Raw genomic sequence first — 26,012 nt, 5'->3', positions numbered from 1 at the left:
TAAACTGGTTAAAAAAAAGTTTAAAATATTTGACAAGGACAATTTAGGCGCTTGTTTCACTTAAATCAAGATGGCTAAAAGCAGCATTTTCCTTCATAAAGTTTCAAAGCTGAATTAAGACAATGTTCAGTTGTAAACTTTTGAAAGAACAATCATAACATTTTGTTCTGAGTTACAAACACTTCAGGAATGGCAAATTTTTGTAACTCTGAGGTTCTACTGTGCACTAATTCTCATTGTTGGGGTTGGTAGGGGATAAGAGGTAGGGTAAGAGTGCTTAAAGTCGTCTTTTAAAAAAAGGTGGGGCTCCAACATAACCGGGGAGTCCCAGCTTTGGTGAAGCAATGCTTAAAGGTCGCTTCTGAGCCACCCAGCTTGAGAATTTTTTTCCCCTTTGGCTAGGTCTCTGGTCCTGATGGCCCTAACTCCTATTTTAAGTACTGGTTTCTGGGTGCTTTTTAGTAGTGGTCCATGCTGGCCTTGAACTCCGACCTCATCTCCAAGCAAAAAGCTGCTTAATACTGTAACATCCCTTCCATTTACAATAAGGAAATTAAAATTGAAGTGGGCTATTTCTCTCTGAGTATGTCTACTCTTGCTCCCTAGTTCGAACTAGGGATGCAAATATAGGCGATTGAAATTGCTAATGAAACGGGGATTTAAATATCCCACGCTTCATTAGCATGATCTCGCTGGCACATTACTCTGCTCAACAGCTGTTTCGAAAGTGAAAGTGCATGCTGGGACACGTTAGTTCAAACCAAACCCCTTGGTTCATTTTTTGAGCAGTAATGTTAGTTTGAACCAAAGGGCGCACTTTCACTTCAAAACAGCTGTTGAGCTGAGTAATGCTAATGAAGATCATGCTAATGAAGCGCAGGATATTTAAATCCCCACTTCATTAGCAATTTCGGTCGGCTACATTTGCATCCCTAGTTCGAACTAGAGAGCAAGTGTAGACGTACCCTCTCACTCTGTCATACTTCCCATCTCTCTCTGCAGTGTAGGGTGGGTGCAGTGCTCCCGCTGAGCTACATAGCAGGACAGCTTCACAGGAGATTAATCAGCCCGGTGCATGGAGGCCTGAGCCTCTGACTGGGTGGAGCAGATTAATCACGTATGAAGCTGTGGTGCCCTGCAGCTGACAGGGAACACTGGTTGTGTGAAGGCATCTACAAATCTCAGACAGGGCAAGCCTAGGTTCATGAGCTAATGGGGGCTCAATTGGCCCTATCCTTCCACAGGTGTGAGATGTCAGACTTAGGTATGTAAGCGACTAGTTGACTATCCGATAAGTAAACAAATATCGGATAGTCGACTAGTGACTCGACTAGTTGCTTTCCTCCCCCCACCAGCTGTCTCTACAGTAGGTAGCAAGTGTGGGGATCAGAATCCAGTGCTGGGGGGAGCCAGCTTAAAGATTGGTTCCCCCCTCCCCCGCATGCCTTCTCTGTGCGGGGCAGGGGCAGGAGTGCAGCAGGAAACTGGCAGCGCTTCTGCCTTTGAAATGTAGCAAGAGCCAGCTGTTGCCAACTTTCCTGACTGGTTGCCATTGTCATGAATGGTATCCAGTCCATCTGGTCATGAAAGCTGGCAATCCAAAGTGAACTCCCCAGGGCTCAGCCACTGTCAGTCTCTAATGACACAGCTGGACTGGACATGGTAGAGTAAAGGCCTAGTGAGAGAAAGGGCTCTGCCCAAGGTCTAGGGGTATTCTGGGAAAGGAATCCAGTGACAGATTGTTTCTGAACTCTTTCTCTGTTTCTAATGATAAGTGGATTTCAAAATGTTAATGGCAGAGTAAAGACATAATGTTAATTATCTTTCGATAAGCATGTCTGTTATGCATACCATAAAGCTTGCAATATTTATCTGCAAACATACGAATAGGTCATATTAAGGGGATTCAGGGTGGGCCAGGAGTATTGTGAACAGTCTTTCAGTACTTCCAAAGCCACCTACCAGCAGGAAATACAGCAATTAACAATTTTTTTTGGTAACCTCCATAGTCTATTTGGAGTTTAGACCGGGCTTTGAGTGGAAGTTCAGGAGTACTCCTTATTGAAACATTTCCAGTATGCTTAAAAATGTGTCCAGTTCTGCAATACCCTTGTGATCACTGAGGTCCTCTTTGAGGTTGTCATCCAGTGTGCTGATCATACCACTGAGCCTGTCTTACCTGCTACATGGGAGCCTCACCACTGCCCTGCTGCTCCTCTTCCCTTAAGAAGAATTCCCCCATGGTGGGAATCCTTTGGTCAGTTTTCCCCATTCCAATTAAAATATGCCAAATTCATGATGGATTCCAACTCCAGGTGGCATGACCACTTCTTTGTAAGCGTAAACTGTGGTTGGACCTACAGGAAAAACATTTTACAGATCGTTGTTTTGAGCACTGGCCATTACATTCCTTAAGCATGGCTAATGACTTCAGCCAGGAGACCTATATTAATGGGCTTACACTTCATATTTCAAACTTCACATACAAGAATGATATATGACCCAAATGGAATATACACATTCTACAGAGTGTACATGCTTTTCAACAAGAGGTTCGATGATGAATTTTGCATAAGGCATATTCTCCAGGGGAATATGTATTTTGCAGAGGGAAAAGGAGTGGGACTGTAACAGTGCAGACTCAGTACCACAGCACCTCCTGTTGGACATTCTGGGAATTAGCACAAGTCCTTCCACAGGTTGCCCTCCTCTGGTGGTGTCTCACCCACCATTACTCCCACTTCACTATTTCATTCACTCTGTAACCCATGTTGCTCTCCAGACCATGGTGTCCTCTTCTGGACATAACCCTCCCTCTGCCTCACTCCATTACCTCCCTCTTTCAAGGGAACTAGCAGTCTATAGTCTAGTCACTTACCTCAGAGGCTGGCTGTAGTCACCAGTCTTGCTCCTGGAACAAACTACAGTCTGTGTTGGCTACTTTTATCAGGACAAGGGAGGGGGGCTGTAAAGGGAGCCTGGTGCCAGCAGCCATTCACTGCCCTTTCTCCAGTTCCTCTGCTGCCTCCTTTCCATGACCCACTTTTCCTGTAGATCTAGCACCTTATCTGCCCTTCCTCCAGGACCTCAATCTGGCAGCAATAAGCTAGAAACACCTTCTGCTCTGCTACCCTGATCAGCTTTGCTCTGTCATGGTGCGCCTAGGCAATCAGTCCTTCTCCCTAGTAAGCCAGAGAAAAGCTGCCCTCTGCTCTATGGAGCAGCACTTTATATATCGACCCTGATTGGCTGTTGCAGCAAGACATCTGATTTGGTATGATTTAGTTATGGGTGGTCCAGCTTTGGGCAGGGGGCTGGACTTGATGACCTCCTGAGGTCTCTGCCAGCACTAGGATTCTATGATCTCTTGTTTGGCTCACTCAGTAAACGCTCTTCTAATGGCAGGGTTCTGTGCAGGTTCCCTGAGGCTGCTTTAATCCCTGCCCTTTCTGGTGTGGGGCAACTGCCCCACATTAATTGTGTGCATTTGCAGTGATGCAGAACTCCCCCAGGAGTAACCTGTAAGATTCAGATGCATAGATACTTACCATTGGTACAGCCAAGGCTTCCTCAGCAGTGAGTCACTTCTACCTTGGAGTCAAGCTGCACCACTAGGGCATAAGCAATACCTGACCCCTGAGGGAAGCTGCTTGTGACACAATCTTTGGGGGGGTGAAGCCAATGCTGGGCATGAAGGGTATCTGGTGTAGAAATCATCAGGACCACAGCAGGTGGGCTGGGGTGGGTGGCCCACTGAGTTGAGTTGGGGGTGGAGGTGGTTCTCCCTCCCAAATGCCTGGAGCCCACAATGCAGGACTAGTTCAAACTACCTGCCATTGCTGCTTGCTTCCCTGAACATGCCTCCACCTGTCCCTAAAGGGACACACCTTCCCGTTTTAAATCTTCTGCTTTAAGGAAGCAGCAAACAGTTGGGGAAACTAAGTTATGACTTCAGTTGTTTCTTGATGAAACTCACTGAAGTCCAACTTTTCTTTTAAATAATATGCCTTTCAAATGGCTGTGTATGAAACATATTTCAGGAACTTATTCTTAATGTCATGACCCATATTAGATATCGTGCTTTAGACAGAGATGAATTAACTTTTGTAGACAAAGGAAATTATTTAGGGTAATCTACAGTAAGTGTGATATTGCCAAACAAGCTAAAGAGCAACAGACAGTAGTGATTTCATTTTAGAGATTGAGAATTTTCGAATGGCCAGACCAGGTTTCACTAGGTTACCTGATTAAAAAAAAATGATAAATTTATTATTTTAAATGCCTCCATTGTTGCGTGATCATGTTGTCAGTCAGGAAATGTTGCGCGTGGTCTCTGCTGCCACAGGTCTGTCATTTTTTTATGAAAATGGCTTTTTAGCCAACCTGAAAAATTTCATAGATGGTTTATTTCAATCTTAACTTCCCCATTTTAAGGGAAAAATAGAAAGCCACATACTTTTTGGGGTTCTGAAATCTGAAAAGGTTGGTGTCTTCACTTTTGCTCTTGAAAAGGGGCCAGAGAATTGTTGGTTTTGTCTTAACCTAAACAATTAAATGAAACATTTCAGACTAAATGACATTCCTCCCTCCCCCAAACTTTTCACAGAAAAGTTTTAGCAGAGCTAGGGCTGAAGAATGGCCACATACTGAGCCTGAAAACAAGGGCGGAGTGTAAATTAGGAAGGGCACAGAAGATTAAACCAAGGTACTGTCTTTTCAAGGTCTGCAGATGTAGTCAGACATCCCTGCAGACCTGGTCTCAGTTCTCCCATAAACTCTATCCTGGACTTCAATTGTTAATGCTCCTATTGCTTGGACAAAGTAACATTGCGTCTGTGGCCCTATTCTTCCTTATGTGCTGGTTTAACTGGTGTTCTTCTTGAAACCAAACACCTGGATTAACTTTAATATCACTCATTAGCAAATATTAGTCAGTCATCCTTGACATTTTGCTCAAATTGAAACTGTAGGCTTTGCCTGTTGGATGTTATTAATTAAATAAAACTCCCCACTGTGTGGAAGGGGGAAAAAGTACATTTCAAAAGGGGAGATAAAAGTGGCCTTCTCTGTCTCTCATGCTGAAATGCAGACATTTTGTCTGATCTCTGCCTTGGCCCTTTCTCTCTTCAGAAGGCGTTAGAATCTTCAGATCACCTGTTATTTCCAATTAGAGTTAGTGCCCTTTGCAATAGTTTGGTGTCTGCATAACTTATCCAGGTAACGGCTACATTGAAACGTGCAGGGTCTGAAGGAAGCCATTCACTGCAATTCTTTCCAAGTGAAAAATATGTAACTGCTCCTTTTGCAGTAGTTAAGGCAGCATTCAATTTGTGCTGGGCGGCTCCTGAGCGCTGCTCTGTCACTTTTTTGGGGGAACCAGAACCGAGTTCTGGTACTTCTCAGAACCACAAAGGCAGCCCTCCTGTGTAGGGTCCCAGCATATCTGTAGGGCCCAGCACCCTAGAGTCACACATGAAGACTTAAGGAGGGAGGAGTATTATACAGCTGACTCTCCTCTAGGTAGAGTCAGGCCTGCCAGCAGGCCAGGGTGGGACCTACCCCGGGGCCCGGCAATTCAAAAGGGCCCAGGACTCTGGCTGCTACCGTCCTGCACTCCAGGCTCTGAGAACAGTGGGGGAGAAGCCATGGCTCAGTGCATTCTGGCGGCGCTGAGGGTAAGCAGTTATTTAGTTTGTATAAATCAGGTTTTCAGGGCTTTCTTGTCTATGCTGTACTGAGCGCTGTGTATACATTATATACACTGACTAGGAGGCTGATCTGGTGTTGCTTAGGTCCTTCAGGGCAGGGAGCTGGCAGTGTGGGGGATGCAGGAGTCAGGGCAGGGCCATGGAGATGTGGGGGCTTAGGGAAGGTGGCTAATGGTGTGGGGGAGTTCAGGAGTCAGGGTTGGGAGTGAAGAGGGGCTCAGGGAAAGGGGTGGGGGGTGCAGGAGTTCGGTCACACAGTTCAGAGGGGGCGGGAGGCGGAGGGTGTGGGATGGGAGTGGCTGCCAGCTTTTCCCTGGGGTTGGCCCAGGGTAGTGGGGGCTATGAACCCCACCTGCCAACTTCTCCATGGGGTGGGAGGAGGCCTTGCACCTTGCCTGCCAACTTCTCCCTAGAGCCATCGCAGGGTCTGTGCACCCTGACAAGTCCAGTCTGTGAGCAGCGGCGGCTGTGCAGCCCACCCTCCCCCCCGTGGTCCCTGAAGCAGGCCAGAGTGGTGGGGGCCAGGCTGCTCACCAGCAGCTGCTCACTGGGGTGCTTGCTGTCCCTGATGTCATACCCCGCTTTCAGTTTGATACAAAACAATCACATCCCACACATATTCCATTGTCCTGGCAAAACCAAACCCTGTCCTGGCTGTAAGTTATGGTAAGAGGAAGCTGCATACTAAATTTGGTGGTCCTAGCTCCCACTGTTTAGGAGGAGTTCTTGAACAAACAGACTCACGGACAGACAGATGGACCGATAGATGCATATTTCTAAAATATATAGTAAGATTACAGTAGTGCATCGTGCATTAAGTAATCTTTGTAATGTTCTCCAGTGCACTTTGAGAGCACAGCATTTTAAATAGCATGACATTAAAGTGCACTAAGGAACCTGTAGTGAGCACCAGCAGGGTTTACTCAAACTTTTTATATCCAGTGTATTGTAATGTGCATTGGAAATCACACCCCTGTACTCCACATTGCTGCTCTGTGTAGCCAAGCCCTTAGATGTAAGTAACCATTTCTGGTGTTTTTGCTGGTGTTTATTGGATAAGCACAGATTTTGGGAGGGGGCATTTAATTAGTGTTTATCACTTAAAACCAGAAGCCCTAAAATCAGAAGCTCTATTTATTTGCAATATTCTGACATCAGCATGTGATATTTCAGATTATACCAGGGGTGGGCAAAAGGGCCTCTGTGGGCTGGATCTGGCCCGCCAAGCAGGTTGATCTGGCCCACAAAGGCACTGCCGCTCCCCCGCTTCTAGGCCAATTAGGGTCTGGGGGTGGGGGAAGCGCACGAAGTTTCCTCTGCCCTGCCAGGAGCACGTAGCACTTTGAAGTGCCGCATGCTCCTGGCAGGGCAGGAGGAGACTTCATGCGCTCTCCCGCCCTCAAGTACTGATTGGCCTGGGGGTGGGAGGAGTGTGCAAAGTTTCCTCCACCCTGCTAGGAGCATGCAGCACTTTTCTAAGTGCTGTGTGCTCCTTGCAGGGCGGGGGCAGGGCAAAGAAAGCTTTGTGCACTTCCCCTGTTACTCTGGGACACAGTAACGATTAAATTTGGTCTTCTAATTAGAATTTAAAGGGCCCGCTCTGATTTTCTGAGATCTAAAATGTCCCAGAAGAAGGGAACGCCCAAAGCCGTATCTATCACCGGTGGTTTTTCGCAGTAAATAACAGCTGGACTCAAAATATGGGGCCAAACCATATATTGTAAATAATTTGAAGTAACAACCAGTAAGATATCAGTTTTGAACAATACAGATCCCTCCCTACCCCAGAAGCGAAAGAAGACAGTAAATCCCCGATACACAAGGTATATACATTACAATAGATTGAATGTAGACAGCCGGTGCTCATGACATTAATGCTTTGGCTAATTGTAAGCTGCAGCGGAGGAGCAGGGAGGAGATCCCATGATAGTAGATTACAGGCTCTTCCACTCTGGTCTGGTCAATGAGGACTCCTAATGGGCAGTGGCTCCTGGACTCTGAGGTGAAGGACCTTCCATACTTCACTTGTAATCCAGCGTGCCCAGATCTTCACTGTCTCGGTAGAATCACTGACAAGGGACTTCTCCACAAGCAGCTAACTCAAAGACAGCATGTAGCCCACAACGACACTAATCCAATCTCATTCGCTCATGACAAACAGGGATGACAGACAATCCATTCACTCGGATCCAACCCTAAGGACAGGTATAGATCAGGGAAGGAACGAACCCACCAACCAACCTGAACTGGGCTTCAGCAGGGGGTTTTATTAACCTTAAGGCGGGAAAAGAAGTATGAGGGCTGAGTGCATAGTAATGTTGGGTGCAAAAGGGGCTGAGTGCAATTCTGAGCAGGGTGCACAGCTCCTAGGGACGTGTGCAAAGAAACACGTAAGCACCGAGTGCAAATCTGTGGTGAGTGGAAAACAAGGCGGGAAACCTTTGGCGGGAAACCCATCTTGACAGGAATCTAAAATGGCATCCCCACAGACTCCATTTTGAAAGAATAGCTAAACATTAAAGCCCAATCATACTTATCATACTTTTAGGTATAACACCCTGCCCCCAAGCTCTCATTGGCCTGGGGGTGGGAAAGCATGCGAAGCCTCCTCCTGTCCTGTGAGGAACGCGCTGCACTTTGAAGTAGGGCAGAGGAAACTTTGTGCGCTTCTCCAGCCTCCTGGCTCTAATTAACCTGGGGCTGGGGGAGCGTGTGAAGCTTCTTCCTGCCCTGCTAGGGGCATGGGTGCTTAGTGGGAAGGAGGTGCAATGGAGCCCACCCACCCTCAGACCAATCATGGTCTGTGGGTGGGGAAGCCTGGAAGCATCTGGCCCCGCACTCTTAAAAAATGTTTGAAGTGCCCCCAGTCAAAAATTATTGCTCACCACTGGGTTATACTATGTGTGCTTGAGCGACGAGGAGTCCTGTGGCACCTTAGAGACTAACTAAAGTGTAGGAGCATAAGCTTTTGTGGGCAAAGACCCTCTTCGTCAGATGCATGTCAAATGTGTGCTTGGTTAGTGCAATAATAGGAAAGTTAAATAATTAAAAATAAAATGTTAGCAAACCCAAAATGGAGCCAAAACTATAGCTTGTGAATGTATGTTTGCTGGCCTGGATCCCTCCATATCAGTACCCAGGAGTTCAGGGCCCTGCTAGGTAAGGAACATGAAAACCAAAATGGCCATTGATCAATAGGCTAACCTAAGATACTTGTAGGAGCACAGAAGGCATAGCTATATTTTGGTGTTTGCTGCCTTTGGTATACTGCAAGTCCTGCAGTCTCATTATTGACTGCAATAGCTAGAGGATTCCGCAAGAGGGGAACAGCTATTAAAAGTCTCCATGAGGATTTAGAGTTGGCTGGCATAAGTTCAGGGTCCATCCGATTGAAATTAGTTCTGTGTATCTTGCTGGTTCTGCCTAGGCCTGTAATTAACATTTGCAAATTTCAATGAAATTCATGCTGGCTACAGGATGCTGGTCTGTTGAAAAATGTTACCCTGCTTTTTATTCTACTATATTTCCAATTAAGTGGTACTCTGTATCCATTAAGCTTTCAAAGCAACTGGGAGCTGTCAATAATATCACTCTCTGCTCTGGTGAAAAAATGGAAAAATCTCTCTGCATATTGGTATCTCAAGAGAAAACAAACTGCTTCCTTGTTAAAGTGCCAGGTATGGTAAAACAAGCGAAATGTACCGTTAATAGCTAGGCATTAGGGCAGTTTGAGTTAGAGTTCATTTGCCATTTTATATTCTTCTGACAACAGTACGAAGAAATCACTGCCTAAGGTTTCAAAGAGAATGCATATGTAGCCACATACCAATGCTGACTTTTATGGGAGCTATTTGATTAACTCTCTCATGGCCCATTGGGAAATGTAGCTGTCTTGTGTCTAATTTCACTCTGAATTATCTGCATTTTGCCATTTAGCCACCAGTTACATATTTCCCTCCTAAATTCAATGCTCCCATGAGCATTGTATGTGAAAAATACATTGTCCACCACCTAAATTTAGCTGCCCCATGGAAATTGCCAATGTTTTTCTAGTGTCACTTCATATTACCAAAACATTTTTTCTAGCATGTTATGCTGGAAGGCAGTGTTATTTTGCCACATGTTGTATACAGAACCCAAAGTTTCCAGTGTGAATGAATTCTCATAACAAACTGCTAGGAAAAGGCACTGGAAAGACATTATTTGTAAATGTATTCAGCGAACAATTCTTAATAACAAATAAATGCGAGATCATCATGAGCTGAAAATGGAAAATAGGATAACTAACTGAATTACTCACATATGCATTTAGCAAAGATGGCATTTTTAAGGAATGGCTAAAGGGCAAAGATAAACATATGAATATTTGGAGCAAGTAAATACCATTGAGAAAGTGGCATAATTTAGTGAACGGGGGTATAATTAGGTATATAGAGAAGTTTATGGTATTTATCACTACTGCACAATCTGCTGAGCTATGGAATAATCTCTCAAGAGAAGTGTTGCCTCTCTTGACATACTTTAAAACTACTGATTTAGAAAAAGTACACTGTGGAACAATTGCCCACTAATAAGGAAGACTGGCTTGACCAAACTGATCTTTTCCAGCTCCAAATTCTTTAATCCACTCAAAATTCCAACCAGAATGGGCAACATGGCCAGTCAAATTCCATCCCACAGCTATTTTCTAAGGGAGATAGCTACTGCTTTGGGAAAATCCAGGAGATGGACCGGATATCACTGAAGTCCCTTTTACACCTTGCTCAAAGAAAGGATAAGATATGAACCTTATGTCTTCTCTTATGGTTTCTTTGCTGTAAGGCTTATGGTTATGTGGAACGTAAGTGGTGCATAGGTATCATGCTAGCCCCATCAGAGGAATGAATTTCACTGTAAATGAGCACAGCCCAGTTAGCATATTGCAGGCAGTTTCAATAAACCAGATTTTTTGTCATTAATTTTGAGTTGCTGGGCAAAAAATAAATTCTGCAGCCAAAGTACTGCCTAACTGAGGGGGTACTGAGGATGAAAGTAGTATCCCACTGCCAGTCTTTATGTGTGCTCTATTTATAACACATTTCCGGAGCCCACTGCTATTATATGCTTATTCCAGCAGAGAGAACTGAGCTCCTCGTCTCTTGTCTTCAAGCAGCAGCTGAACACCTACGCTTTTGAAATGAAACAATAAAAAAGTTTCTTCCTGGTTCACTTGATCAAAGAAAAGATGAAGCAAGAAGTAGACTTCTGTATGTCTACACAGGGGATTTGCTCTGGAGTGGCTGCTTTAGTGTAACAGTCCCTAGTGTAGACAAACAACACAGTCCAATGCATGGGCTCCCATTATAAAAATACTAAATGATAAGAGAGAGAAAGGAAGAGCAATTAATGTGCAGGTTGGATCAGGCCTTTTGTGCAGGAGTATCTTGGATTATAACATACAGTGACTCTCAAAGTGGGCGGAGGTGCAGAGATCAGCACAGAACCTTAGCAATGAAATTTTCATGAAGGAGCCCGGACAGCTTCAATCTATGTCCATGGCAGCCTGCTCTTAGTATAAGGGCCAGGGCAACACTGAGGACCACCAAATAAAAGGAGGCTGGCTAGCCAAGAATCCTCAAAGGAAGCTTGGAGTGTTCATATTAGCCTAGTACTCCGGAGCCAGTACCCTAGGGCAGAGATTCTGGAATTACTACCAATGTTCTGTATAGTACTTCTTTGGTGATTTATGGAAAAGTGGCTGGTTATATGCTGTTGGGTGGCTTCTTTCCTTCCAGGTACAAAGTTGCATTAATGCTGTGAAAAATTTCTTCCATGTAAATGCAATTGCAATAGCTGCCGCAAATGTTTGCTCTAAGGGTATGTCTACGCTAGCCTCCTAGTTCGATCTAGGGAGGCTAATGAGGGCAACCAAAATTGCAAACGAGTGCAGGATTTAAATATCCCGTGCTTCATTAGCATGTTCCCGGGTGGTCGCCATTTTAGAAATTGACTAGCCCGAAGTAACTGCCCGCGTCTACACGCAGCAGTGAAACGGGATTCTGAATAAAAGCCCTAAATCGAATTAGCTCGTATTCCTCCTGCAATGAGGTTTACCAGCTAATTCGATTTAGGGCTTTAATTCGGAATCCTGTTTCACTGCCGCGTGTAGATGCGGGCAGTTACTTTGGCTAGGCGATTTCTAAAATGGCGACCACCTGGGAACATGCTAATGAAGCACGGGATATTTAAATTCCACGCTTCGTTTGGGATTTTGATTGCCCTCATTAGCCTCCCTAGATCGAACTAGGGGGTTAGTGTAGACATACCCTAAGTGGTCCCTGCATACACAGCCCAGAGGGGAGGTGATCAATGGCATGCAAAACCATGATTTTTTTCTATTAAGAGTGGGTGCATTAAAATGCTTTGGAACTCCCCAGTCATAGAGGATCATGGAACAAAGCCTAGTTCTGTCTCAACTCAGCCAACTACAAGCAAAATATCTTGTAACACGAAAGGAGGTAGCCTTGAGGACACCATTAATATTTAAAACATATATGCATATTTATATGATTTATGTATATCTATAATGATGAATCATTTTGAAATAGCACACTGACATACTAATAGCAAAATAAAACAAAGTTCACTGGAATTAACATCAAAACACAGCCTGATCTGCTCTGTGCACTGACCCTAGCAGTACACTTCTAATTAGAGATGACTCCATGAGGTTTACAGTGAGAGAGTCTGGAGCTGCCCTTTGCTGCTTGGGTCAATCTCTTCTCTTAATTTTCTCCATTATTGTCCTTTCAGTTTGTATATTTTTTGTGTGATCAGTCTGTGCTGGTAGGAAGCTGAAGTGGGTTAATGGCCGTCTGGCAAAGGATTTATCTCTTGTTCTGTGTTTGTAAACAGCACAACGTGTCTCTCTTCACAAGCAGCATTATAGGACTAGTAATATTTGTCCAGTTGAGCAAGGCAGGTCGCTTAGCAGCTCTACAAAGAGCCAAGTGAACCCAGCTGGCTGGTTTTGTTAGGGCTTTGTGTCCAGAGGTGGAGGTAGGCTGCATTCTGAGTTGCCCTGCATAAAAGAGTTGAAATTTTTGGTCTGGTAATGATGAAGACAAAGTAGAGGTATTTTTAAAATGCAGCAAATTGTCTCCAACAGCTTGTGGGAGAGAGAGCTCCTAGCTCCTTCAGCAGGGCCACGCAACCCAAATGCGTGTGGTATTGTGATCCTGTGTGCCAGGTCATAGCACCAACCATTCCAGTTTGGGCTGTCAGGACGAGTGGATTCTAACCCTGAGTGTGGCAGAGGACTGGAGGCTAGTGCCTAGGGCTGGAGGCCAGGGCTCTTGCCTTCTCACCCTAGAGGCTGCAGAGGAATGGGAGGGGGCTGGGAGCCAGGGCTGGGAGCCAGGGCTCTTGGGTTCTGGCCCTACAGGAGGCAGAGGAATGGGGGATGGGGTCCAGGGCTGGGAGCCAGGGCTCTTGGGTTCTGGCCCTAGAGGTAGCAGAGGAATGGGGGATGGGGTCCAGGGCTGGGGGCCAGGCTCTTGGGTTCTGGCCCTAGAGGTAGCAGAGGAATGGGGGCTAGTGCCTAGGGCTGGGAGCCTGGGTGCTGAGGAAGGGGCCGAGGGCTGCAGCGCCGACCACCCCGCATAAAGCAGCGTCCCCCACTCTCCCTCCCGGGGGACCCCTGAACCCGGCCCGGCTGCTCCCCCGGGAGTGCGCAGGGAGGGGTTTGCGGGCGAGCCGCGGGCGGCTGTCAGGGTGATGCAGCCTGTGTGGGAGGGGATACCCCGGCTCCAGCATGAGGACTGTGTGAAAGATGTGCGAGCAGGCAGCGCGCTACTGCAGGGAGAGCGTCCACAAGATCCTCCACAAGCAGCAGCCGCAGCTCCGGGGGCTGGACGGGCTGCTCCGCTGGATAGTCACCAAGATGAGCGACAAGAGCATCCTCTCGGAGCGGGAGCTGCCGCTGGAGGGGCAGGCGGCCGCCGGGCAGGGCTTCTGCCCCCCGGAGCAGAGGAAAGGCACCTCGGTCATCCTGGATGTGAGTTCCCGCAGGGCACGGGCAGCAGCGAAGGGGCCCGGGCCGGTGCGAAGAGCCGCAAAGTGGGGGCGCTGCGAGCTGCCCCCGGGCCCCCTTCGCACGGCCCCGCTTCCGGCTCTGCAGCAGCGAGGCCGGGCAGGGAGCAGGTGGGGACCCGGGCGGGGTGGGTCTTGCTGGGGCCGCAAATCTTGCCAGGCTGGGTGCAGCTGGGAGGCGAGCGGCCCCGGCCCTGCGGGCTGAGCGGGAGCTGCTGAGCCCGGGGCAAGGCGGCCGGGTCAGTGGGGCAGCCCTGAGATCTCCATCTCTCCCGCGCCTGTGGCTGCCAGGAGTCGCCACCGAGCAGCCCGGGACAGTGCCCCCGGCCCGGGCTCACTAGGGGCGTTCAGTGCCCGAGCCAGCCTCGGCTTGCGGGGGAGCCGCCTCGAGCGCCTTTCTGCCGTGTCAGTGTCTCCCTCCCCCTTCTGTCGCCGGGACAGTCCCGGCTTTTCCTCCCAGCGTGCCTGCCGACCTGCAAAGAATCTGGTGTGTGGCTCAAAGCTGCAGGGAGAGATGGGAGCCAGAAAGAGTGAAATCGAGGTGGCCCCTCCATTCAGACCAATATGTTAAGGCAAACACCTGCTCTGCAGTTTGAGATTAGATCCATGAGGCTTGTTTGTGCTCTTTTCTGGGCAGGTTCTGGCACTTTTACAACACTGAAACCGAAGAATAGTTCCAGGGTTCCCAAGCATGGATTAAATTGCTTGTTTATCGGTGTGATGGAATTGCACTTCAGTTTTGGGAAATGGACTATCACATCCAATATATTCTTATTGAAAATTTAAAAAAAGCACAATACATGGCGTTTTTTCTGGTACATTTCCTACAGTGAAATTATAGTTTTCAGTTGAGGTGCATATATCTCTGGGGATACACAGAGGGCTTCATTTAGATACTAACCTAGTTTTACAATAGGCTCCAAAAAGCACTAGTAAGATCAGTAGAAACTAAAATTTCATACAATGACTGATTTATACTGCTTTATCTCCTATACAGTGAAATGTAAGGACAATGCTTATATTCCAATTGATTTATTTTATGGTGCAAATGATTATTTTATGGCATAAATGATAAATACAGAAAAGTTGCTTGATGGTGCAGTGACACTTTTTGTACGTTTCTCTGATTTTATAAGTCGTTTTTAAGTGAGGTGAAACTTGGGGGTACACAAGACAAATCAGAGTCCTGAAAGGGATTCAGTAGTTTGGAGAGGCTGGGAGCCACTGCTAAATAGTGGATGTTTTTGAATGTTAAGCCTCACATGAGTTTGATGATTTGGCATTTAAAGGTACATTAAGCATTAGATATTTCAATCTACATGAAATCTGTGTGGCTATGTCTGCACAGCAGCATTATTTAGGAATCACTGATGTTATTCTGAAATAACAATGAGTGTGTCTACACTGCAAGCCATATTTTGAAATAATGGCAAGTCGAAGGATTTCTTACTCCAACTCCTGTAACACTCATTTTATGGGGAGTAAGGGAAGTCAAAGGAAGAGTGTTCTTTCTTTTACTTCCTGCTGGGTAGACAGAACCAAAAGTCCAATTAAAATATTTCTACTTTAGTTACACAATTGATATAGCTCAAGTTGCATAATTGAATTTGGCTTTTACCCTGCTGTGTAGACTTGCCGTATTTGAGATACTTAAATATGAAAGAAAAGTATAGGAGATATTAATTGTAATAAAATCCTTGACAGTAAGGGATACATAGTAAATGAGTTCATTCCAACCTTTGGGGTAGATTTCTTCTCTCAACTAAGCAAAAAATTAGCATATTCTTACATTAAGCAGAAGTTTTTTAAAAAGGGAATTTGTTACAGAATAAAATAACTATTAATCTCCCAAGGCTCAGGCAAGTAAATTTCAGACAGGAATTAAATTTAATTTAGTAATTAAATGAATAACTTGGGGGAAACATAGCCATTCTGTATCAGGCATGAATTCTAGATTCCTTTGAAAAATAAAGGTGATTACACAGATTACCTTTTGCAGTGTTCTTTTCTTGAGAGGTTAGGACATGTTCTCATTATGTGCGTCATGATGCTTGTTAAATATAATTAGGTTTTCTCAAATTTTCTTCTCTGCTGTTCTTATGACTATAATAATCTCAATTTTTAATCATAGAATCCTAGTATAAGAACTTAGGTAATTTAACAATCTTTACATCTCATGTTTATCCATAGTCCTATTTCATACCAGTTAAATAACTTGCACCTCTACAAGTAAACTTTGAAACTTTTCTTAATAGCATTTTCACCAAAAATATAGAACTCTCTGAAGAATAGTGAAACGAAAAATTAAGGACAGGTATATTATGACTTTCACACAGTTGTTTTTAGCACATGCAAGTAGTTTGTGACATTTATGTCAGTATTGTTATGGAATGTGTATTTAATACTTTTTAATATTTTCTGTTAGCTGTTTTAGTAAATTATTTGCATTTAAATGGAATTAAAAGAGAACAGAGTTGGGGGGGGGGGGGGCAGTACAGGCAACTCCTGAAGAAAATATAATGAAAACTGTTATATTATAGTTTCTGATATGGTGGCATGTAATAAATAAAACATACACATCAGTTTTGCAGTCTTCCATCTTTAAAAAAATATAACCATAAACCTGTAGTGATCATAAAAAAATAGCTAGTAGCTAGAGTCTGTTAATATCCCTGAGTCCAAACCAACAATATCTCTTCTATACTAGTCCATAGATTTCCTGACAAATCTTATTGAATCATGCCATAATCCACAACAGGCATTGGCACCTGCAAGAGACAACAAAACTCACTTTATTTGTGATCTAAGCCCAATTCTGGGCTCAAATTGAAAGAGACGATGGGTTTATGAGTTAATTAGTTGTGTCAAATTAATCTTCTTCTGATTGTCTTTGGCCTAAGTAATACAATTAAATGTTGCTCCCAATCTACATTTTAGTGGGCTGCCATTTAGAAATATTTGATGTATAACATCTAATCAACTAATGTGTTTTTGTGGATCTGATTTTTTTCTCTCCATCTACTGAAAATGGTTACCTGTGATACCAGCATAGATGATACAGTCACTCAAACAACAGTATTTTGCCCTGACCAGGTGCCCCATAGGTGGAAAATATTGTCACAGTTTTAAAACACACATTAATGTTAAGTTCCATTAAATGTCCTAATTTTTTTAAAATGGAAAAAGAAGATATTTGATATGAGAAATATAAACTTGTAAAATTTTGCAACCACAGAAAAATGAAACAAATGATAATGCACGCCACATTCATCTGTATCTGAATCATTGTTTTGCTTTTCAGTTAGATCGGCTTTTTTGCATTATCTCTTATGTGTTTGAAAGTAGAATTGGGTGAATTCTACAAAATCATTTCAGCATTTTTTTTTTGTTCTTTAAATGTTTGCTTTATCTTGGTTATTTATAACTATAGCAAATACTTCACCGGAACTTCCACTATCATAGTTTCTTTGCAAGAATCTCCTGAGACAGTTCTCACGCAACAGAGCTTACAATCGAGACAAATTAGACAAAGGATGGGGGAAATGAAATATTATCTCCATTTTACAGATCTGAAACTTAGGGTGCAATGAAATTTTTCAAAAAAAAGTCTGTAGGAGAGCTGGGAATGGAATTTGTGGTTCCCCAGTGCTTTTCTAATGACCTAACCATAAGCTCATCCTTCCTCTCAGTAGTTTATGCCCTTTATGTCCTTGCTTTCCATGAACTTTTATTCTACCAACTGTTTGATAAAAATAAATTTAAGATCACACACTCGGATTCTCATGGAAGAAACTTATTCTCTTTCTAGGAGCATTAGCACCAGAAAGTTCCATTAATTCATGCAGGGAATAAAATATACCATATGACTTATTTGACTAGTCACAACTAAGTAACATAGTTTGAATTCTGAGAAGAAAACTGTAGAATAAATGATATGTGAAAAAATTAATTAAATGTATTTGAATACCAAATCCAAGCAAATCACAACCTGTTCACTGGCAACTAAAAAATCAGATGATTAAAATTGTTTATTGTGGCTTATGAATTAGTCACTCAGCTCAAATGCCTGTTCTGAAACTTACAAAATATCCATGTTACTTATTTCCATTATCTTTATTCTTTTGCTTGCTCTGAATTTCCTTTGACTCATGCATCCCTGATACCCTTTCTTCAAGTTCAGAGCAACTATCTAGGCATTTAAGAAATAAGTACTGTGCAGGCAGCAAGATAAAAAATGCATGTGCAATATACCTTCCACATAGAATGGTGTTGGAATGCAGCTTTTTTTGGCATGACTATTTGACTGAATCTACAAATTTAACTTTTTACTTTACACATTTACTAGATGACTTAAGAAAATGACTTAATAAAAGCCCCCACATAGAATATAATGGACTATTTAATACCAATTTGGAAGCTGATATGACCTGTTGGGCTTAGTAGAAGATTCCTATGTTATCTTCTTGTTAATTTGTTACTTACTCATGGCCTCTTTTTGCTATGCCATAGTGACAGGAGCCCTGTAAAGACAATGGCGTGGATAGGGAAGGGGAGAATTGGGGATTGTCTGTTATTTATAAGTGATCCCTTGATGTGATTATTAAAAAACATTGATGGTTATGAAGAAACTGCCCTATGCTAAACCACAACAAGGCAATGGCAGTCATGTGGGACCTTGGAGATCAAGGAAGGATAAAATGGAGGAGGTAGAACTGGCAAGATCTCACAGTCTCCATCGGGAACATGACATACATTGTTTAAGGTCCACATTTTCCTTGCAGTATATTTTTAAGTTTCACACCAGGCTCTTGTACATCCTTTTGGGTGAATAAAATAGTTGATAGTGTTTAAGATTCTGGCATTCCAGGTGTTAAAATATAACACAAAATTGCAGATTAAATTTAAACTGCATGATTCTATTTGCACCTGTTTGTACTTTGATGCATAACAGCAATGTGAAGCATATCTGGAATTGGTAATTTTGTATAATATGCCATATCCATAGTATATAATACCAGTGATCTCTGAGCAGTCTTTTTGGGGAGCACCCAACTTAACAAATACAAATCTTCCCCATGGATCAATTATTTATAACATTTGAGCATGTAGTTTACTAAATTGGTCTTTGTGATTCCCAGATGGGATGGTAACTACATTAAGATGGTACTGCAGCATTCATTCTAGCTATCAGTATTTGATCCAGTACTAGTACCCAAGCATTCCAAACCTCATGAATCTGGCCAACCAAAGTTCTGATCCTTCCTTCCTTCCTTTCTTCTCTCTCACAAACGCCATGTAAAACTTAAATTGGAAGAAATGCTGGCAGCAGACATATCTAGAGAGAACCATTTATAATTCTGCCTGATCAGAACGCAGACCCCATTTACAGAGCTTTGCTATCAATTGCTTCCTGCACTTCTGCTTTTTTATTAAAAGCACAACAGTAGTGGCTGAAGTTAACACCAAAACAAAGCTATAATTGAATTAATCATATTAATAGCATAGCTTAATTCATAGATAAAATAGCATCAAACGGTGATGATCAACATTGAACTTTAGGCAGGTGGGTCCCATGCAGTTTAAATACATGGGGTCAGATTTTTATAAGAGCCCATTTCCCACTTGACATGCTATTAAGTGCCCATCTTTCAAAAGTGCTCAGCCAGATTTCACAAAAGCTCACATATGATAGGCTGTGCTCCCTTGAAAACCTGGCCCATAAAGTAGATTGACTAGTGGAACAATGTTCTCTCCATTTTCTAACACTTCTGATTAGGGATTGCTTCTTGTCAATCTCTTTCCATATTTCCCAGTTCTTTATTAATCCGCTCTATATCCAAATAATACCTTAAATGACACTTTCAAAACTTCTTTTATTGACTTCAATGGGGCTGCATAGATGTAACATTGGGAAGAATTTGGTTTCTGTCTAGCAGTGACTTCCCAAATGCAAAACAAAGAACCAACATTTTTAGCAATTCTTTCTCTCTCTCCCCTAGTCTCTAATCTAACTCTAACTATTAATCTCATTTGCAATATTTTTTCCTACTCCCCTTTTGCCTGGCTCTGTTCTCCTCCTCTGTTTTTTAATTTATTCATTTTTTCTCCTCTCCTCTCTCCTTCAACCTTGAAACTCGGATCATTTCTCTCTGAGAATGTCCTTTCTTTTCAGCCTCCACTTATAAACTCTGAAAGCTTTCCAGTTTCTCAGAACACCCTGACCTCAACAGTGTTAATGTGATCCAGGAGGCGGAGAGCAGGGGAGAGTGGAGAGGAGCAGAGGTCAGCTAAAGATTGGGCACAATATGCATATTCAGGTATAATTTCTCAACTTCAGGACCACTCATATGCCCTGTAAGATTGAGTGGTTGATCTAAGGCCAGTTCCTGTTCTACATCTTCCTGCACCACTGTTGTCTTGACTTTCTGGTTGGTTTTCTTGTTGGGGGCAAAGAAGTAAAAGGACCTAGAGCTCCCCCAAGGTCAGAGGAGAAGTTCCCTGTGGGAATGCTATACAGTTAGTCTATTGGGATGTGGGCAGGAGAGGGATCTTGCATCGCTGTCTGTATGGTGTCTGTTCTGTGCAGTAATAAAAGGCCATCAGATCTTTCACTAGTACTAAAATATTGAAAGTAAAAATAAAATGCTCCACTGAACAATATGGAGGGTGGACTCCTCTGTATCTGGTCTGGAATTCATTGAGACTTCCAGTGCAGGATCTAGCCACACATGGAAAAGCTCCCTTTGAAAATTAATAGGAAGGGTGAAGCATAAATGATCCCTTTTTCCAACACAACACCTGCTTTGGGAAAAGGTTGCCATAGCAAGCTAACATTTCACACCTGCAAGTCAATGAAGCTTGGAGTTGAAGTACAGATGATGTTAAACCATAGATATCTATGGGACAATTAAATCCAACATATCTTTGTGTGGAAGTGTCCTTTTGAAACCTGCCCTCATATTCAGCTGTTATGAAATTGTACCTTTTGAAGTGTCACTTAGATCCTTGCTGAATGCATAGGTAGCCTCCTCCCCCCCCCCCCCACCCCATACCCTCTTTCCCAGGAAAAAGAAAAGGAGAGGATAGTATCCTTTGTAATCCAGCTATTAACAGCCCTTCTGCAGATGCTTGTTCTGGTCTAGCTGTGCCATCTTAGTATCATATCTCTTTGCACTAATAGCACTTCTTGATACCCTGTAAGATTCACATCCACCTGATAATTCAACAAGTAGGAAGGAGACAGAGTGCATAGGTACTTGCATTGCTAAGAAGACAACCAGAAATGATGGTAGTGGGAGCAAGAAAAATCTTTAAAGATCATGGTGGGTGGAAAGTGTCTGTAACTGAATTAATATTGGAAAACAAATGATTGAATGCAAATGAGCATAAGAATTCCTTTGAGAGGTGAGCAATTGAAGGGACTAGAGGCCAGATTTGAAATCTCTACTAAATCCCTTTGTGGTGCTCTGGCTTAATTTGCTTTCTGAGGGTACCTCTGACAATGGGACTCTAGTGGCATGTCTACCCTTGGCTGCCAGAAGCCATCAACATCCCGATACAACTTAGAGCAGCCCTGAGCCTGCTTTTGGTTGGTCCCAAATCATGGTGTACCATCCACCTTTTGAGGCCCCCCCCCCCCCTCGGGTCCTGCAGTGATCACATTCTTATTTATTCTTGGATCTCAACTTTTAATATTCTAATCATCTGAAGAAGTGAGTTGTGCCCACGAAAGCTCATGATACCAACTACATGTTTTGTTAGTCTTTAAGGTGCGGCTAGACTATTAGTTATTTTTTAAGTTTTTCTGGTTACAGACTAATTTGGCTTCCACTCTGAAGCGTATGAAAATCTTGCCAGCCACCTCTGAAATGTAGTCACTGCCCATCTCTTACACGTTTCCCCCCCAAAAGGTTTCCTGCCCTAGTGCATGAATTCTATAGAAATTCACTGTTAGAAAATGGAAAACCCTTTCTTCCTGCAGGAAAGGTGTCCATTTTATGTTTTGGGATTGTCTCTTAGCCAGGTGAAACTGCAAGGGGAATATAAATTAGGCAGGGGATAAATACTGAAATAAGAACTTGTCTGGGACACCTTGGTTTGCAATCCATGGTCTTGTGAAAAGTAGGCTCTTCAGTAGGATAAGATCTGTAATGACTTAGGGCATGTCTATGTAACCCACACACCTAGTAGGTGTGGTTCACTATCTCATGCAGAGGCACTTAGACCACTTACAGTGCGAGGTAAAAACAGGGGAGCTCTACAGCCTAAGCTGAGAGCCTTCTGGCTTTTTGCTCAAGCGGTCCCAGAGTACTAAGCTCCAGAAGTTCCCGATTCAAATCTGCCTGGTGGCGGTTACATCTACACTGCAGCAGGAAGCATGCTTCCCTGTGCAACGAGGCTGGTGTGTTACCTCTGCTGGAGCTTAGCACTCTACAAATAGTGGTGTAGTCAGGGGAGACAGTGTAAGTTAGTAGCCTGAGTATGTACCTAGGGAGCTCTGGGTGGGTGGCTAGCCTGAAATGCCGCCCATGCCACCCCTGGCTTTACTGCTATTTTCAGTGTGCTAGCTCTCCTTGAGCTAATGTGTATGTCTGCTCACACTGGGAAGTATGCGCTTAGCTGCAGCATAGAGGTCCCCTGAGTAGTTTCTCCTGAAAACAGTATCCCCAAAATAGAGGCCCAGAATGCCACGTGGGACAATATTTCAGTGTTCAGAGGAAGGTGTGCAATGACTGAGTCACCTCTTCCCTTTTTTCTGTGGGAGTTGGTGACGTTGGCTGACCATATCAGCCCATGCGTAGCTCCTGAGGGCCAAAAACTGTGTGGCTGCTGGGTCTTATTGTTTTTATGTGAATAATGGAAGAAGCATCGTTCCTCCTGCAATCATGAGATGGGCGTTTACCTACAACGGTCTGGGTGGGAGAGCTAAGGAAAGATTTATTTTGCCACACCTGATTCAGAAGCAGAAACCTCACAGTACCACTCTCCATGGATCTCATGAAGCGCCAAGGTTAATTTAATGAGAGAGTAATTCGGAAAGACCGTCGCAGTATTGTGCATGTACAGAAAGTTAATAATACAGATAACACAGGGGTGGGCAATAATTTTTAATAGGGGGGCCACTCCACGATTTTGGGAAGTGGTCAAGGGCTGCACTTCTATAGAGGGAGTGTGGAGTCTAGAATGGAAGTTGGATGAAGAAGGGAGCTTGGCGTAAGCGTCTGGGGTACAGGAGGGGGTGTGGAGTCTGAGTGGGAGTTTGGGTGAAGGAGAGGGTTGTGATCCAGGGCAGGACTTGAGGTGCAGGGTCCAGGAGGGGGTAAGGGCGCAGGAGAGGATTCTAGCCTGGGGGAGGGCTCTAGCAGGGGGTACAGGGTCTGGGAGGGAGTTGTGACCTGGTAGAAGGGGGTGCAGAGGGTTTGGGTGGTGTCCAGGGGTAGGGGAATGGGGTACAGTGTCAGGGAGAGGGTATAGGTGCAGGAGAAAATTCTGACCTAGGGGAGGGTTATAGGAGGGGCTGAAGGGTTTGGAAGGGAATTGTGACCTGGGAGAAGGAGGAAAGGTTTTGGGTGGTGGCCTGGGGCAGGTAGTTGGGGGGAAAGAGGGGTGGGGTGCTAGAAGCAGGCTCTGGCTAGGAGACACTTACCTATTGGCCAGTGGGAAAATTGGCCAATGGGAGCTGAGAGATTTTACTGGGGGGTGGGAGGAGTGTGCAAAGTCTCCCTCGTTTCTCCTGGGAAGTCCAGAGTGGAGAGCAGCCTGCTATTCAATGAGTGAGCTGCTCTCTGTGTAAGGGTTTTGGCGGGGTGGCCACAGGCTGGATCCAGTGACTAAGCAGGCCAGATCCAGTCTGCTGGAAGCCTCGTGCCCACTCCTGAGATAACTACTGATGAGACTTTTTTAATATAACTGAACATTTTAATTTTCTTTTTTGCCCTCTTCCCTAGAGGCTCCTTCAGTGGATTTTGTCACACCTTGCTTATTCTTCTGTAATAGCATAGGAAATGAAACTGCTATTGAATCGTGATTTTTTTATTTTATTTTAACCTTTCAGCCCATCATATTAACCTTCTGCAGGAATAATAAAAACCCCACAGGAAGTATAATAACTTTTTGACTTAAGGAAGTGATTGTGAGAAATGAGTGTAATTGCCAAGAAAACCATAATTAAGCAACCTCCAGTGTTGGCAGATTTGTACCCCAAAGCTTTGAGGGCATGCTAGGCAGAATTGATTATTTACACTATAAAACCTGATTTTTCCAGATGGTTAGTATTGCAGCTGCTTTAAACTGCTTAAGGGTGAAATTAGTGGTTTAGTTTTTTTAAAAAGTTGTCATCCCAAATATTATTGTAAAAATATGTGAAGCTGCTGCTTATAAGAAAAATAAAGACATAATTTAATTTCTGTTTTACCTGTGCTTTTTTTTTTTTGGCCAGTCTTTAAAGTAAAGGCTAATTTTACTACCAAAAAAAAAAAAAAAGCTTTTGAGCTCAGCTGGTTGCTAAAATGGACTAGTGCCCTGTTAATATTTTGTAAACAATTGTTTATGGCTTGCGTAACGGCAGTGAAGTCAGTGGATTTGCACAATGGATTAACTTACCCAAATCTTTAGGCTAATACATTTAGAAAACTGTTGGAGAATCATATGCTGAATGTGATAAAGGCAGTATTTTTGTTTCAGAAAGAATATGCTGTTTATTTCTTGAAAATGGCAGGTGAGCCTGACAATCAGAGAACTAGAGGGAATGGGATGGAGAGGACATTCCTAATCATCTGAGTCCATGCCTAAGTAACGTAAGCATGTATGCTTTCCTGGACTCCCAGTGGTCACACGCTGGTCTCAGTCATTGGGATGAAGCTAATGGGGCCACATGCATGGTATTAAGGGCAGAATTTATCCATTAATATTCAGTCTCCTCTAGTTCTTGTGACCTCCAGTAAAGTTGCCTTGACAAAGTCTAAGTGACTTCTGCTAAGTTTAAAATGGCACAAACAATGTCTCTGCAAATCCAGAGAGATCACACTTTGCAATAGATGCAGTTCTACAGCACGCTTTTTGCAGGAACTGACCCGGAGGGAAAGGATCCAGGTGTTTCTCTCTTCGTAATATTTCTGGTTGGGTGACAGGTCAAAATGATGCTCCGATCTCAAAGTTTTGGTACTGTGGGACCTTTGTGTCAAGGGGTTATAATTGAGTCCCCCAATCTGTTTTTTACAGCCCAGACTAACCAGGGCATCGGGGCTCAAATACCACCATGAGGGGCAAGCCTATAAAAGCAGGGTGACATTCCTCCTTACATTTTATGTTTCCATTCTCCAGCTCTGCATTGAATTGAATGGAGCCCTCAGCTTAGCCATATTCCTGGTCTTTCACAACTCCTCCTAGATGTAGTCCCCTGGATTAAGACAATCTGGAGACATAGGCACATCCTGACAACGAACCTGTCTAGGCTCCGGCTCTGCCTCCTTGCACTGTCACATGTTTTTGGTGGTGCGGTTGTCCTCCCATCCCAGAAAGACTGAGGCAATCGCACATGGGTCCTTTCTTGACAGTAGGGCTCCTCTTTCTTTGGAAGTCACAGAGATAACAGCCCCAGTTCCCTCTCTCCTCCCTCCCCGCCCCTATCCCAGAGAGGCAGGGGTAGCAGCAGAGTCCCTACAGAGCTTATCCCTGCTGCTGGGGTGTATCTGGATGAATGGTGCTTCTCTCCTGTCACACACACACACTGTTGGCAGGGTACGAAGGAGGCATCCAAAGCAGTACTTTTGGGAATTAATACCCCATTGAGACAAATGATGGCAGCTCATTGATTAATCTCCTGTCATGTTTTCAAACCCTTTCTTAACCTTGAGGGCAAAGAGCTTCCTGTTACAAAACATTAAATCTTAACTTCTGATATAATCCCTGACTCCAGGATCTGGAGCCCCATGTACAGGCCAGTAGCCTTAATCCAGATCTGATCCCTTTTTTTTTTTTTTTTTGTAGCCATGTCCCTTCAGTCCCGTTCTCCATCTTGACTGCCTGTCTTCCTAAACATTCTAGTCTGGGTCACTTTCACAGCTAATCCAATTCCACCATCAGTGACTACTGCAATCAGTGTTGATAGAGTGAAGAATTTGCTTGTAACGATTTAAGAAAGGGAATTGCTGTGTTAAGGATCCACAGAGGCACTTCCAAAGCAGTTCTGTATTATCAATAGTTTTGTAATGGAGGATTTATGTTTATAGAAAC

General features: G+C 43.9%; 1 protein-coding gene across 1 annotated transcript in view; it reads left to right on the top strand.

Annotated features, from left to right (window-relative positions):
* Nucleotides 1-13,482: 13,482 nt before the first annotated feature.
* Nucleotides 13,483-26,012, top strand: part of NECAB2 (N-terminal EF-hand calcium binding protein 2) — a 378,362-nt gene continuing 365,832 nt past the window's right edge. The window contains exon 1 of the mRNA XM_006133911.4: nucleotides 13,483-13,743. Within this exon, the coding sequence (XP_006133973.1) occupies nucleotides 13,519-13,743 (225 nt within the window). The 5' untranslated portion in view covers nucleotides 13,483-13,518. The remainder of the gene's footprint in view (nucleotides 13,744-26,012) is intronic.

Source organism: Pelodiscus sinensis, chromosome 12 (assembly GCF_049634645.1).
Source record: "Pelodiscus sinensis isolate JC-2024 chromosome 12, ASM4963464v1, whole genome shotgun sequence".
In the NCBI taxonomy this organism is placed as follows: Eukaryota; Metazoa; Chordata; order Testudines; family Trionychidae; genus Pelodiscus; species Pelodiscus sinensis.
This window is presented reverse-complemented; position numbering and strand designations above follow the sequence as displayed.